This window comes from Gossypium raimondii, chromosome 1, assembly GCF_025698545.1.
Source record: "Gossypium raimondii isolate GPD5lz chromosome 1, ASM2569854v1, whole genome shotgun sequence".
Lineage (NCBI taxonomy): Eukaryota > Viridiplantae > Streptophyta > Magnoliopsida > Malvales > Malvaceae > Gossypium > Gossypium raimondii.
The window spans coordinates 50286332-50299746 of record NC_068565.1 but is presented as its reverse complement, the minus strand read 5'-3'; the positions used below and the strand labels follow the sequence as shown (position 1 = coordinate 50299746).

At 30.5% G+C, this 13415-nt stretch overlaps 1 protein-coding gene across 1 annotated transcript; it reads left to right on the top strand.

The window, feature by feature from the left end:
- The first annotated feature begins 6609 nt into the window (after positions 1–6609).
- On the top strand, positions 6610–8878 carry LOC105786361 (fructose-bisphosphate aldolase 6, cytosolic). The gene is made up of 3 exons (XM_012612746.2): positions 6610–6750; positions 7378–7605; positions 7863–8878. Exons 1-3 carry the CDS (start codon positions 6723–6725, stop codon positions 8681–8683), a joined length of 1077 nt encoding a protein of 358 aa, XP_012468200.1. The 5' UTR covers positions 6610–6722; the 3' UTR covers positions 8684–8878.
- Positions 8879–13415: the final 4537 nt, after the last annotated feature.

Below are 13415 nucleotides of genomic sequence, written 5' to 3'. Positions count from 1 at the left end.
TTATTTGAGCCATTGAGGCCCAAAATACGCGTTAGAAACAAATTGGGACTAATTCGAAAACTCAGAAATTTTTCGGAATACATTAAATTTTTTTTCAAAGCTGCAGGGTTCACACGGCCGTGTGACTCACAAGGCCAAGAGACACACTCGTGTCTTAGGTCGTGTGGGCATTCAAAATAGGGACACACGACCGTGTCCTAGCCCATGTCCGTACTTGTGTAACTTTCTGACTTGGGTCACACGGCCAATCCACACGCCCGTGTGTCAAGCCGTGTACCCATTAGAAATGACCTCACACTCTCGTGTGCTAGCTGTGTGTCTCACATGGCTGAGTCACACGCCCATGTGCCTGGCCGTGTGGACTCAGAATGTACCTTAAACAACAAGTTTACCATTCCTTGCAAGCTTGGACGCTAAGTAATTCAAAAATCATTTGTTTAACCAGTTCAAAACACAATCAAACACATTCAAATAATGTCAAAACAATCATCCTAGGTGCCTAACCAATGTACCATCATTGGTACCACATTTATATCAACAAAACATATCATCAAATCATTATTCAAGTCCAAATTATAAACATACCTAATTTAATCCATTTTGCCTTGTTTATGAATACTTAAACATCAATTTAACATGCCATAATAAAGCTTCAAAAACAAACACATATTTATATGTATAAAACCAATCAATATTAAACTTATAATCTCATTTACATTCAATTCACAAAATAACTATTTTTAAGACACCCTAGGTACATGCCGACACAAAAGATAGATATCACCACATTTAAGTTCGGGAGCATTGTTGGATGCTGAATCGACGATCAAAATTGAAGTATCTAATCTACACACGGAAAACAAAATCGTACGCTGAGTAAAACTCAGTGGTATTTCTATAATCTGAATATTTAAAGATAAGATAATATAATATGCATATTTTAATTATAAGCACATTTGAATATTTAAGACCACATTTATTCATACAATGGCATTAGCCATTCAATATTCAATTCATAAATATATCATTTCATACCATTCTCAAATCTCATCACTTGCTATATAATAGCTTTTCACAATTTAATATATATATATATATATCATTTAAACAATAATATTATTCAATCCATATCCAATTCATGAGTACATAACTCATGTATCTCATTTTCATGTTTCAAATTATTATCCCATTTTCAATTCACATACAATATCATCCAATATCAATCATAGTACCATTTTATTTAATTACCCCTATTAACACGACTCGGACTCGGACGAATACACGAATCTAACTAACACACCAGTTTGGCACTGAGTGCCTCATCGGATAATCCTAATCCGAAGTAATATGTGCCCAGCGCTATATAAATTTGACACCCAGTGTCTCATCGGTTAAACCGAAGTAAATTGACATCCAGTGCCTTATCGACTCAAAGTCAAAGAAATCCTTGAACTCTTCCCATCCTATGGCATGTCATTTATATCCGACTCAGCCCAATACAATTAATAGGGTTCCAATTCACTTTCCAAATATAACCAATATCCAATTATCATATTTGCACATTATCACATTTACACATATATATTCATAATATATATCAATTCAATCCAATTTAATCAACTTTAATTCAATTCAATATTAAAGTACCAAATATATTTTTCATATAATCCCATATACACATGAAATCAATTCAATAGTCAAAGTGCCCAATACTCACCTCAACCACTTACCATATACATTAAATCAAAATACAACAATTAACAACTAGGTTCAGATTATAGAAATACAAACCAGAAATTCCAAGCTATTCGAAGTCGACTTTATCTTTTCCCCTTTTAGTCGAGGATTTCGGTACGACGTTATTATAGAAATACAAACTAGGAATTCAAAGCTATTCGATGTCGACTTTATCTTTTCCCTTTTTAGTCAAGGATTCCGGTACGACTTTAGCTACGGAATTAAAACAATTAAAATTTATCAATATAACACAATTCAATTTCATATTGAATATTTCAATTTTGACTCACTATTTGCCTAAATTTCAATTGAGTCCCTAAACTGAGACTAATTTTTATTCTTCACAATTATTCTTATATTTTTACACAAATTTCACTTTAAACTAAATTTAACTCTCTATTTTCACTTAAACTCATAAATTTCAATTTTTTACAATTTAATCCCTATTACTCAAAATTTACAATTTATTCTACAATTTAATTCTTTTCATTTCTAGCTTAAAATCTATCAATTTAATCTCTAAAGCCTTGCGTCTGTTTCTTTCTTCTTTTCTTTCTTTTCTTTCTCAATTTTGATTTTTGCTTTTATCTTTCTTTATTTCATTTACTTATTTGTTTTATTATATTACTTTATTATTATATTATATATATTTACTTAAATATTAAGTAAAACATATTAAATATATATTTTAACTTTAATTTATTAATAATATATATAATAATTTTACACTTTAGCGGCCTCACTAAAGAAACAATGACATAATTGCTTCTTTAATCCCTTTAATTTTTCTTTAATCTATAATTCAACTTTCACCTTATATGCAATTTAGTCTTTACACATAATTACTCTTAATTCATGCAAATTTATTTAAATGAAATCTAATTAACTACACAACTAACTTAGTAAATTTTTATTAAAAATATTTACGAGTCCGATTTACGGGAACAGAGTCTCAGGAATGCACTTTTTTTTTCAATTTGGTCCTTTTCAATTAATTAACTATCGAAACGTTAAAATTTTTCAACGAAACTTTAATACCACCTTAATGACACTTCGTAAATATTTGTAAAAATATTTATGGCTCCCGATATCTCATTTTCTAAAACCACTTGAACTTAATAAATCACTTATCTAACATAAATTATCAAATTAAAAACCTTTTTAAAAAAAAATCACATTTGACTCTTAAATATTAAATAATAATATTTACGAACTTACTCGTCGGATTTGGTGGCCTTGAAACCACAGAAAAACGAGCTGTTACAGTATGAGTAGGAACGAAAATAATGTAAAGTGAAACGAATTTTAGATGGTACAAGCCTTAATTTAATTTTTATACCTCTCGCGTTGATCCATCTCGAATATTTAAAAAAAATTTAACACTTAAACTCAACCCTAAAACTCTAACTTGACTTGTCTCTAAATATTACACACTTTTTATATATTATATTTATCTTTATAAGATTAAATAAAATATATAATAAATACATAAAAAACAGACATAGTTTTAAAAATGCAATTCAATCCTATAAGAAATAATTAAAAATTCAAAAGATATTTTGGTAAATTTTTGTGATAGATGGTGTTGATTTGATCTAAACTTACCCTGAATTTCAAAATTTTAATTGAAAACTCGATTCATCTCGGAACTGAATATTTTAATTGCAAATCAATCTCTTTAATCTTAAAATTGAAGTCAAACCGAAATTAGATGGATTCAAAGATTTGAGCATCTTAATTTGACAAATTTTTTAAAAAAAACGAGAAAAGAAAAATCAATGAGTTATTACATGAAATAACATCAATTAAATAATAATAATAAACCATAAATTAATTCAAATCCTTAGCAGTACCCCCACAGTTTAATATAATCTTTATCTCTATCCAAACAGTCCCTAATCAACCCTCATTCATTTTTGCTTTTTAATTTTTTGATAATGAGTGATGAGAAAGACGTAACTTGGTTTTAAGGAGTAAGGGCTCGACTTCACACGTCTCTGATCTATTTGTCTCATCTATATTTCCCAACTTTCCCTTTCAATAATTAGTATTTCAAATTCCTAGCCATTCAAAATAAAATTATTTATTGTTGATTGAGTCTCAGGTTGATTGGTTTAGGCATTATTTCCAATGCAAGAAGACGTGGATTCGAGTACAATAAAACGCATTATCCTCATATTTATGGGGTGGGGAGGAGCTATAGATAACTCTAGACATTGTGTCAAAAAGAATCGGATATGATCAAAACTTATAATGAAATTGTTCAAAAAATATATAATGAGATTAGGGAGAAGGAAAGTGTAAATCTCGATTTAGGCATTCATGATTTTTCAAGTTGTTTCATGAAATTCAAGCAAAAAAAAAGGTATAGGAGAAAGAGAATGTCATTTTGATTGCCTTTGATTAAAGCTTCACGCGGTGCCACAACACCACGATGAGATTTGAATTAAGAATATTATGAATATCAAACCTTCAATTTTACTGTTTCAACCATAACATCATTTGTTTTTTATATGAGCATTGTATAAATCGTTACATAAAATTTTTTCCACCTATACAGTGGGTGTACTATATTCTTGCGAAACATAAGAAGTTTCAATTGTCACCAACTACACTTATTATACACCCCACTAGAGGTGAATCTAAGGGGTAGGCAACTGCCTTGACACCCCAAAATGGAAAATTAACATTTCAATCCCCTCATAAATAATAAATTTATAAATTAATATATGGTAAATTTGCACTTTGAACCTAAAAATGGAAAAAAAATAATTTTACTCCTTTAAAAAACATGAAATTATAAATTAATAGATTATAAAACTATATCTTGACAAATTTCGACCTCTCCTAAAATAATTGTTGAATTTTCCCTTGCACCCCAACGGATTTTTACAACTTAACAATGATGGCGCTCTTAATTGTTCATTAGATTAGGGTAGATCCACGATTTTGGCTAAAATTAAAATTATATAACAAATATATTTAAAAAAAAATTAAGGAGACAAATGATGCTCTAATTAAATTGGTAAAATAAAATTGTTGAAATCACAATGTCTTTAGTTTAAATCTTATTATTATGCATATTATTCTAATTGCTTATATAAAATATATGAAACGATAAAATTACCTTCAAAATAATATAATTTACTTTGTAAAATGATGATTTTTATGTCATTATTGATTAACTCGTGCACAAACTTAATCAGGGGCTTAATAGATAGTAGGTTTTCTTATGAGTCAGGCTATCCACTCAAACTTGAAGGCCCACTTGAAATTTAGAAAGGTCTAGACAAAAATATTAGGCCCGAAAAAGGGCTTGGGTAAAATACATAGGCCTGTTAAAATATGTGTTGGACTTGGGCTTGAATAATTAAGGCTCGAGCCTGATCCGATCCATTTCTATTTTTATAATATAATATATTAAATTGTTTATATATATTTTACGACACATAAAAGTAAATCTATAATAATATATAATACTATAATATAAATATTTAAAAAATATTAAAATGACAATCTATAAAATTTTAATAAATGAAAAAATATTAAATATTAAATTTAAAATAATATAATTTTTTTAAAAATAAAATGAGTTTGGATTTTCCATTTACAAAGCACATATTTCAGGCCATCACTTTGGCACTTTGGCACTTGAACTTGACAACTAAATCTATTTTGATCCCTAATATAAAAGTTTGATGATGTGATACTATGATATTGATCCACACCATCACTTGAAATTTTAAAAATTTTTATAAATTTTCGGGTGATGATGTGGTATAATCTCTGGTTCAATATTTTAATAATCGAATTGGTGGTTAAATAGGTTAGGCCATTGGTTCCTGATTCAAGCAGTTCAATCGATTCAACTACTAAACCAGTAATAATTAAATAAATATTTAAAAATTCATAAAAATCTAAAAAAAACAAAACAAAAAAGTTATCAAACCGGTTTAATTGTTGATTTTTATCCCAATTTTAGATTTTTGTCAATTTCTAGCAGTTTCAGAGTTATCAATTCAACTCCTTTATTCGAACCGTTATATCAATCAATTCTTGGTTGTCCAGTTCAATTTTGTTTACACTAGTCACATCATCAAAACTTGATGGAATTCAAGTTCAAAATAAAAATAGATCTAATTGTCTAGTTCAAGACCCAAAATAGATCTAAAAAAATACGCTTATCAAAGTGGACCTAATTACCAAGTTCAAGGGCCAAAAGTTATATTATCCGTTTTTAAAACTATAAATATATATTATTAAAATTATTCTAAAAGGCTGAAAAAGACAATGATGAACATTATTCATGGCCCGGGCTACTCGGCCAGGATAGAAGGTCCGCCTGAAATTTGAGACGGTTTAGGCAAAAAAATTAGGCTCGTTTAAAATATGGGCTGTGCTTAGGGCTTGAACATTCAAGGCTCGAGCACAGCCCGAGCCAATCCGTTTTAAGTTTGTAATACTTTATATTATGTAATTTAGAACACATTAAAAAAATAAACCTATACTAAATATATAATACTACTCTAATGTAAACATTAAAATAATGTTAAGATGACTATATAAAAAATTTCAATAAATAAAAATTGTATAAAATTATTAAATATTAAAATAATATAATATAAATATTTTTTAATTTAAAAAATAATGTAGATTGGGCTAAAATGAACTTAAGTTAATATTTTACAAATATGAACAGATTTAAGCAAAATTTTAGATCCAGATTTTAGGCCGGAACGAACTTAGACAAACATAAAAAACATTAATATAATGTTTAGACCTGACAAGATACATGTAGACGTGAGAACAGAAATTCAAGGGCAATAAAGAGCGTTAGTTATTCTCTTCCATTAACTCTCCATTTTTGCCGCCTACTTTTCTCATTTAAAACCCGTTTCCCTCCCTTTTCTCTTCCACTCTTTCTTTTTCTTTCCTTCCAAACAGACACTCTCAACTTTCTTTTGTTCTTCATTTTCCTTTCAATCATGTCTTGCTTCATTAGCAAATACGCCGGTAATTTTTTTCCCTTTAATTCTCGTCGTTAAATGTATATGTTCATATATAATCTTAACAATCTCTTTCGATTGATCTTGTTTATTTGATGTTAGATCGATAATTTGATGACAAAGCTTGTTAATAACTGTTTGATTAAATTAATTGAGCAATGAATTTATAATTTAGCTTTATGCACTAATCACATCACTGATTTTTAGATTTGATTTAGTTTCGTTAATCTATGAAATAATCACATCATTGAAACTAGATCAATCTGAGTTGGAGGTTTTTACAGACGGAAACCTTCTTTAATTACTGTTTAATTAGATTAATTTAGTAATGAATTTATAATTTAGCTTCATGGCCTATTCACATCACTGATTTTTAGATCTGATTTAGTTTCGTTAATCTATGCAATGATCACATCACTGAAACTAGATCAATCTGAGTTGAAGGTTTTTACTAACGAGAAACCTTCTTTAATTACTGTTTAATTAACTTAATTTAGGAAAGAATTTAGAATTTAAATCAATTGATACATGCAGGAGTTAGGTAAGAAGTGGAGTAATAGGTCACTGTGTTTTGATTTATAGTTCCTTTCGGATCTTTGTTTTTGTTATTATAATTTTATATATAATGTTGCAGATGAGCTAGCTAAAAACGCTGCCTATATCGGCACACCTGGGAAGGGAATCCTTGCGGCTGATGAATCCACCGGCACAATCGGCAAGCGTCTTGCAAGCATTAATGTAGAGAACGTTGAAGAAAACAGGCGAGCTCTTCGTGAGCTCCTCTTCACTGCTCCCGGTGCTCTCCAGTTCATCAGTGGTGTTATATTCTTCGAGGAAACACTCTACCAAAAAACTGCTTCTGGTATTATTATCCTTATTAAATTAAGAACGTATCGCAACTTGCTCTATTGAATCGTAATACATAATTCGAAATTGTCAAAATGGATATCAATTCGTTTACTTTGTGATGTTTTGGCATTCTTTTGTGACGTTTTGTGCTTGAATTTAAAGAGAACAATTTTGATTTATGTTCACAACATAGCCGAACGAGTTCCGTCATGACAATATGGATTTTAAATGGATTATAGTTGGTTTCTAAGAATTGGTTCTTGATTGCAGGCAAGCTTTTTGTTGATGTGTTGAAAGAATCTTGTGTCCTCCCTGGCATCAAGGTTGACACCGGCACCGTTGTGCTTAATGGAACCAATGACGAGACTTTCACCCAGGGTCTTGATGGCCTTGCCCAGCGTTGCCAAAAGTACTACGAAGCTGGTGCTCGGTTTGCCAAATGGCGTGCTGTACTTAAGATCGGCACTATTGAACCAACCGAGCTTGCAATCCAAGAAAACGCCAATGGCTTAGCCATGTATTCCGCCATCTGCCAACAATGTGGCTTAGTCCCCATTGTCGAACCCGAAATCCTTGTTGATGGGCCACACGACATTAACAAGTGTGCTGCGGTAACCGAGCGTGTCCTCGCAGCTTGCTACAAAGCTCTAAACGACCACCATGTGATGCTCGAAGGTACATTGTTGAAACCCAACATGGTGACACCCGGTTCCGATTCCCCAAAAGTTGCACCCGAGGTTATTGCCGAACACACGGTTCGTGCCTTACAACGAACCGTCCCACCTGCAGTCCCTGCAGTAGTGTTCTTATCTGGTGGACAAAGTGAAGAAGAGGCTACCATTAACCTCAATGCCATGAACAAGCTCAAGACCAAGAAACCATGGTCACTGTCATTCTCATTTGGACGAGCTCTTCAACAGAGCACTCTCAAGGCCTGGGGTGGGAAAGCGGAGAATGTGGCGAAGGCCCAAGAGGCTTTCCTCGTTAGGTGCAAGGCTAACTCCGAGGCAACTCTTGGTACCTATAAAGGTGATGCAAAGCTTGGTGAAGGTGCTGCTGAGAGCCTTCACGTTAAGGACTATAAATACTGAGAATTTGGGCCTGTGGTCTAATGTGTCATGTTTTGAAGACTAATTTTTGGCATTTATTTCTTTTTGGGGGTGGGGGGTTTTCTGTCGTTTCCCATCGAATTTTGGGGTGAAATTAAACAAATCTGCATATAGGAGCATTTGTGCTATTTAAGTGTGGACTCTTAATTTTGTTAAATATATATTTATACTAAATTTTGCTCTATCTTTAACAAATGTTCTTTTAAGCGATTGGTTAAGTTAATGTCACGAGTCAATCAAAATATCAATTAAGTCAAAAAAATATTAAAACCTAAATTTTAAAACAATTAATGAATATTACTGCATAATATTTTTGTCTTTTATATTTTTTATATGAAATTTATATAAAAAGCAATTTTAAATTTTAAACTTAGAATAAATCTAAAAAACTCAATAATAATAGTAATAATACTTGAAGACAACAAATTCTCTAAATTTGTAATTTTACCATTTCAATTAAAGCTTAATTATTATTTTATGTAAACTTTTACATAATTTTTTAAAGTCAAATGTGCCGTAATCTAATAATTAAATAGGGATTTGGGAGTTTAAGGATAATATAAGAAATGAAAAAATTGAATAAAATTTATAAAAAGTAATTTTAAAAAATATTAAATTTAGAATGCATATTCACTAAATTTCTTCCTTTAAAGATGATGTATGAAGCACATACAGCTTTGGTTGCCACAGTTTTAATAACTTTATAAAACAAACTTATAAAAACAAAAAAGTTGGATTATGACTTTCACACCTTATAAAAATTAAGAAGTACTTCTACTATAATTTATCAAAATTTAGTTTTTTTATTTTATTTTATAAAAATTAAGAAATCAATGCAATTTGAGAATACCCTTAAAATCTTTAAATTGTTTATACGAGAATCAAAAGTTTAACAAATTTATATAAAAAATTAACAAAAATCAATATTTGAGCAATTTATATGCAATGAATCAACAAAAATCAATTATTTAAGTTCATTTATTTAATAAGAATTGGGTTAACTTTTAATTTGATAAAAGATGATGACCAAATTTTGAAAAATAAAATAAAAAGATGAAATTCATAATTAAACAAACAAAAAAAAAAAAACATGGTACATGAAGTGTTGCATGATGGGCTGGGTTCAATGTCTTGTTATTATTATGATGCTATGCTTAAAAGTCCTTTGTTAAGTCAAGTTGTGCTTACCTATATTAATTTATTATCCTTTTTCTCCTTCATTTTATAATTATCGTAGAGATGTTCATAGATCGAGTTAACCTTATGTATAAGCTTAGCCGGACAAATAGATAAAGGCTCTTGAATCAACAATGAGATGGGCTTAAAACAAGGGAGGGGGGGGGGGGAAATAGTTGAAGAAATTGTGAAACTTTTATAATTTGTTCTTCGGGAAGAAGGATAACAATATCAGTGCTTCAACTATTGATCTAATAAGTTAACTTTTTCCAACTTTTGGTGAGAAGAATGACTTGATCAAGTCTATGGAGAATGAAGAAATTAAGGCTCCTATGTTAAGTAAAAATCGTGACAAGGCATCTGGATTAGAACTGTTCATGAGTTGGATCATTCATTCAAGTTTAAAAATTTTCCTAAAAAGTAGGAGCGTTTGGACAAATTACGAGACCCGAAATATGGGTTTAGATAAATTTTAAGGTCTATTTTCTATATGGGTCAGGCATTGTGTAAGATTTTTTTGACCTGAACCCAATCCAGCCCGAATATATTATGTTATAAAAATATTATATTAATTATATATGTTAAATAATAATTATATATATTTCTATTAAATTACTAACCTAATAATAATTAAATTCATTAGCCAATACTTAAAAAAAAACCTTGCCCAACTAAATAACCCAATCAAAATATAAAACTTTAAAAATTATATTTAATACAATAAAATATTTATTATGTTTTTAATATAATAAAATATTTATTATATTTATGATAGTGTTTTTTAATATAAATACTTTTTAATGTATTTTTAACGTGTTAGAAATATTTTTAATGCATTTACTGAAATGTATATTTTTTAAATTTATTTTTAAATAAAAAAGTAATCTAAAAAAATCAAATATGAACGGGTCGAGTAAGGCCCGCACTTAGTTTGAAACAAATTTTTCAGGGCCAGACTCAGGCTTGAAAAATTAGTCTAAATACTTGCATGAAACCCCGATCCAACCCAATCAATGTACATCTCTAATTTCGATTGGATGCTCCTGCTCATTTTCTCCAAGCTACTTGAGAAATTGTGGGCGCGGATGTTAGTAATATAGTGAAGAGTTATTTTAACTCGGGGTATATTCATCCAACTTTTAACTCTAGTATTGGTGTGTTGGTTCCTAAGAAGAATAATCCTTTATGCATGAAGGATTACATGCCAGTTTCGTGTTGTTCTGTAATCTACAAATGTAAAATGAGGATTATGGTTAATAGGTTGATGTAGTTATGCTTCCTCGATACTAATCAACCTTCACTCAAGGGAGAAGCATATCAAAGGATATTTTGCTAACCCAAGAGCTTGTCAAAGGTTATGGTCAATCATCTTTGTCCCCAAGGTGTACATTGAAGTTTGATCTTCAAAAAGCCTTTGATTCAGTGTGTTGGGAGTCTTTAAAAGTGGTTCTTGATGCAAGGGGGGGGGGGTATATATATGTCACTGTTATGAATATCAGTCTTGTATGCTTAATGAGGCAACAACTAACAAAATTTTCAAGTGTCATTCCACAACTCAGAAGATCAAGCTAACTCATTTGTGCTACGTGGATGATTTGCTCATTTTTGTTGAACGAAAAGTTGGAGTTCAATGTGTTCTTAAACAATTCTATAGATTTTCTGGTTCGAAGCTAAATCCTAGAAAAAATGAGATATTTTTTTTACAGGTATCTCGAAATCTGAGTTGCAAGAAATTCATGAGATTACTGGTTTTTCTGTGGGGAAGCTTCCTGTCAAATACTTAGGGGTGCCCTTGGTTACAAGGAAGTTATCTATTAGAGATTGTGTTCCTATGATTGAAAAGATCGAAGGGAGAGTGAATAGGTGGTCTACAAGAATGCTCTCTTATGTAGGTTGAGCCCAACTGGTACATGCAATGCTCTTTTATATACAAAACTATTTAGGCTAGGCACTTAATTTTGCTAAAGGTTGTGATTGCAAGGATTAATCAAATATCCATGAGATTTTTTTGGAATGGCAATGATGACAAGTTAAGGGTGCTAAGGTTAGCTGGCAACAAGTTTGTAAACCAAAGAGTGAAGGGGTGACTTGGATTAAAGGACTTGCAAAGTTGGAAAATGGCTTGTGTCATGCAGCAGATTTGGTTCATAGTGATTCAAGTTGGTTCTTCGTGGATAGCTTAGATCAACAATTATAGTTTAAAGGGTCGACCCTTTCTTGAAGATCATTTCGTTGTCAACGGAGTTGGAGTTAGAAGTTTGGTTCTTTTTTCTCAATCAAGAAAATTTATTAAAATAAAATAGATAAAACGGTGTCTACAATTACACTAATACACCACGGTAACATTCAATTCTAAACAATGAAATTTTATTTTTATAAACGTTATTACATAATTCCATTACCAACAAGTGTTGGGTGCAATGATAAGACACATTGCATTTCTACGAATATGTAAGACAACATTATTAGGAAGGATAGTCACTAACTTTGAATATAAACCCTTAATAAAATAGATTGTTTTGTTTACCACTATATTATTTATATAAGGTTAATTTTTCTTTAGTCCTTATACTTTGAAAAGTTTTGGATTTAATCACTGTACTTTTATTTGGTCATTTTAGCCCTTGTAATTTTCAAAATTTCAAATTTCAATCCTCTCCAAATAGTAATTGTTAAATTCATTAAGTAAAGTTATGCTATTTCTAAAATCGATGCACCAAACATATTATCACATGTGTAATGTTATGTTAGCTTATTATTTCCACATATTACTCACTAAAATCCAATTTAATGGATTAACGACGATCATTTGCGTCAAAACTGAAATTTTAAAATTCGAAAAGTATGGGAACTTAAAATGATCCAATTGGAGAAAATGAATTAAATTTATAACTATACGCATAATACATGACTAGTATTTAGGATTGATTGGTTTTGTTTTAGTATTTTTTATTCTGAGGATATTTTGCCATGTTTAGGGTTTGTTTTCTGCCTTTTATGGAATCTTGTTCAAAGGATTCCACTATTGTACTCTCTTTATTTTAATAAAAATTCTTTTAGAATACAGGATTAGTAATTGAATTTAATCAAACAAATTTAACCAATACTATTTGGGTTAGGACTAAAATTTAAAATTTTGAAAAATATAGGGACTAAACTAACTAATTTGAAAAGTACAAAGACTAAAATTGATCAAATAAAAGTACAGAGACTAAATCTACAACTTTCGCACAGTACAGGGACTAATAGCAAAATTTAACCTTTATATAAAAAGCCAAATATATTATATAACACAAACCATTTCCTTCACATTGAAGCAAACTACAGCGAAGTGCAGCTTTTATGCTTCCATGGCAATAGAGTTGTGTGAGAACTCACTGAGAAGCCATTAAAGACTTAGGGTGAGTTTGGACGGGCGGTGCGTTTATCTGCGATTAGTGTAAAAATAGCAGTGGCGGTGAGATTAGATACTATTGCGATACTGTAGCGTGAGACAAAAAGTAAGCTAAACGCACCGCACCGCACCCAATCGCCCATC

Coding starts and splice junctions, on each gene's coding strand:
- LOC105786361 (XM_012612746.2), top strand. CDS start 6,723: ATGTCTTGCTTCATTAGCAAATACGCCG. Junction 6,751..7,377: donor CTTCATTAGCAAATACGCCG/GTAATTTTTTTC, acceptor ATAATGTTGCAG/ATGAGCTAGCTAAAAACGCT. Junction 7,606..7,862: donor CTACCAAAAAACTGCTTCTG/GTATTATTATCC, acceptor TCTTGATTGCAG/GCAAGCTTTTTGTTGATGTG.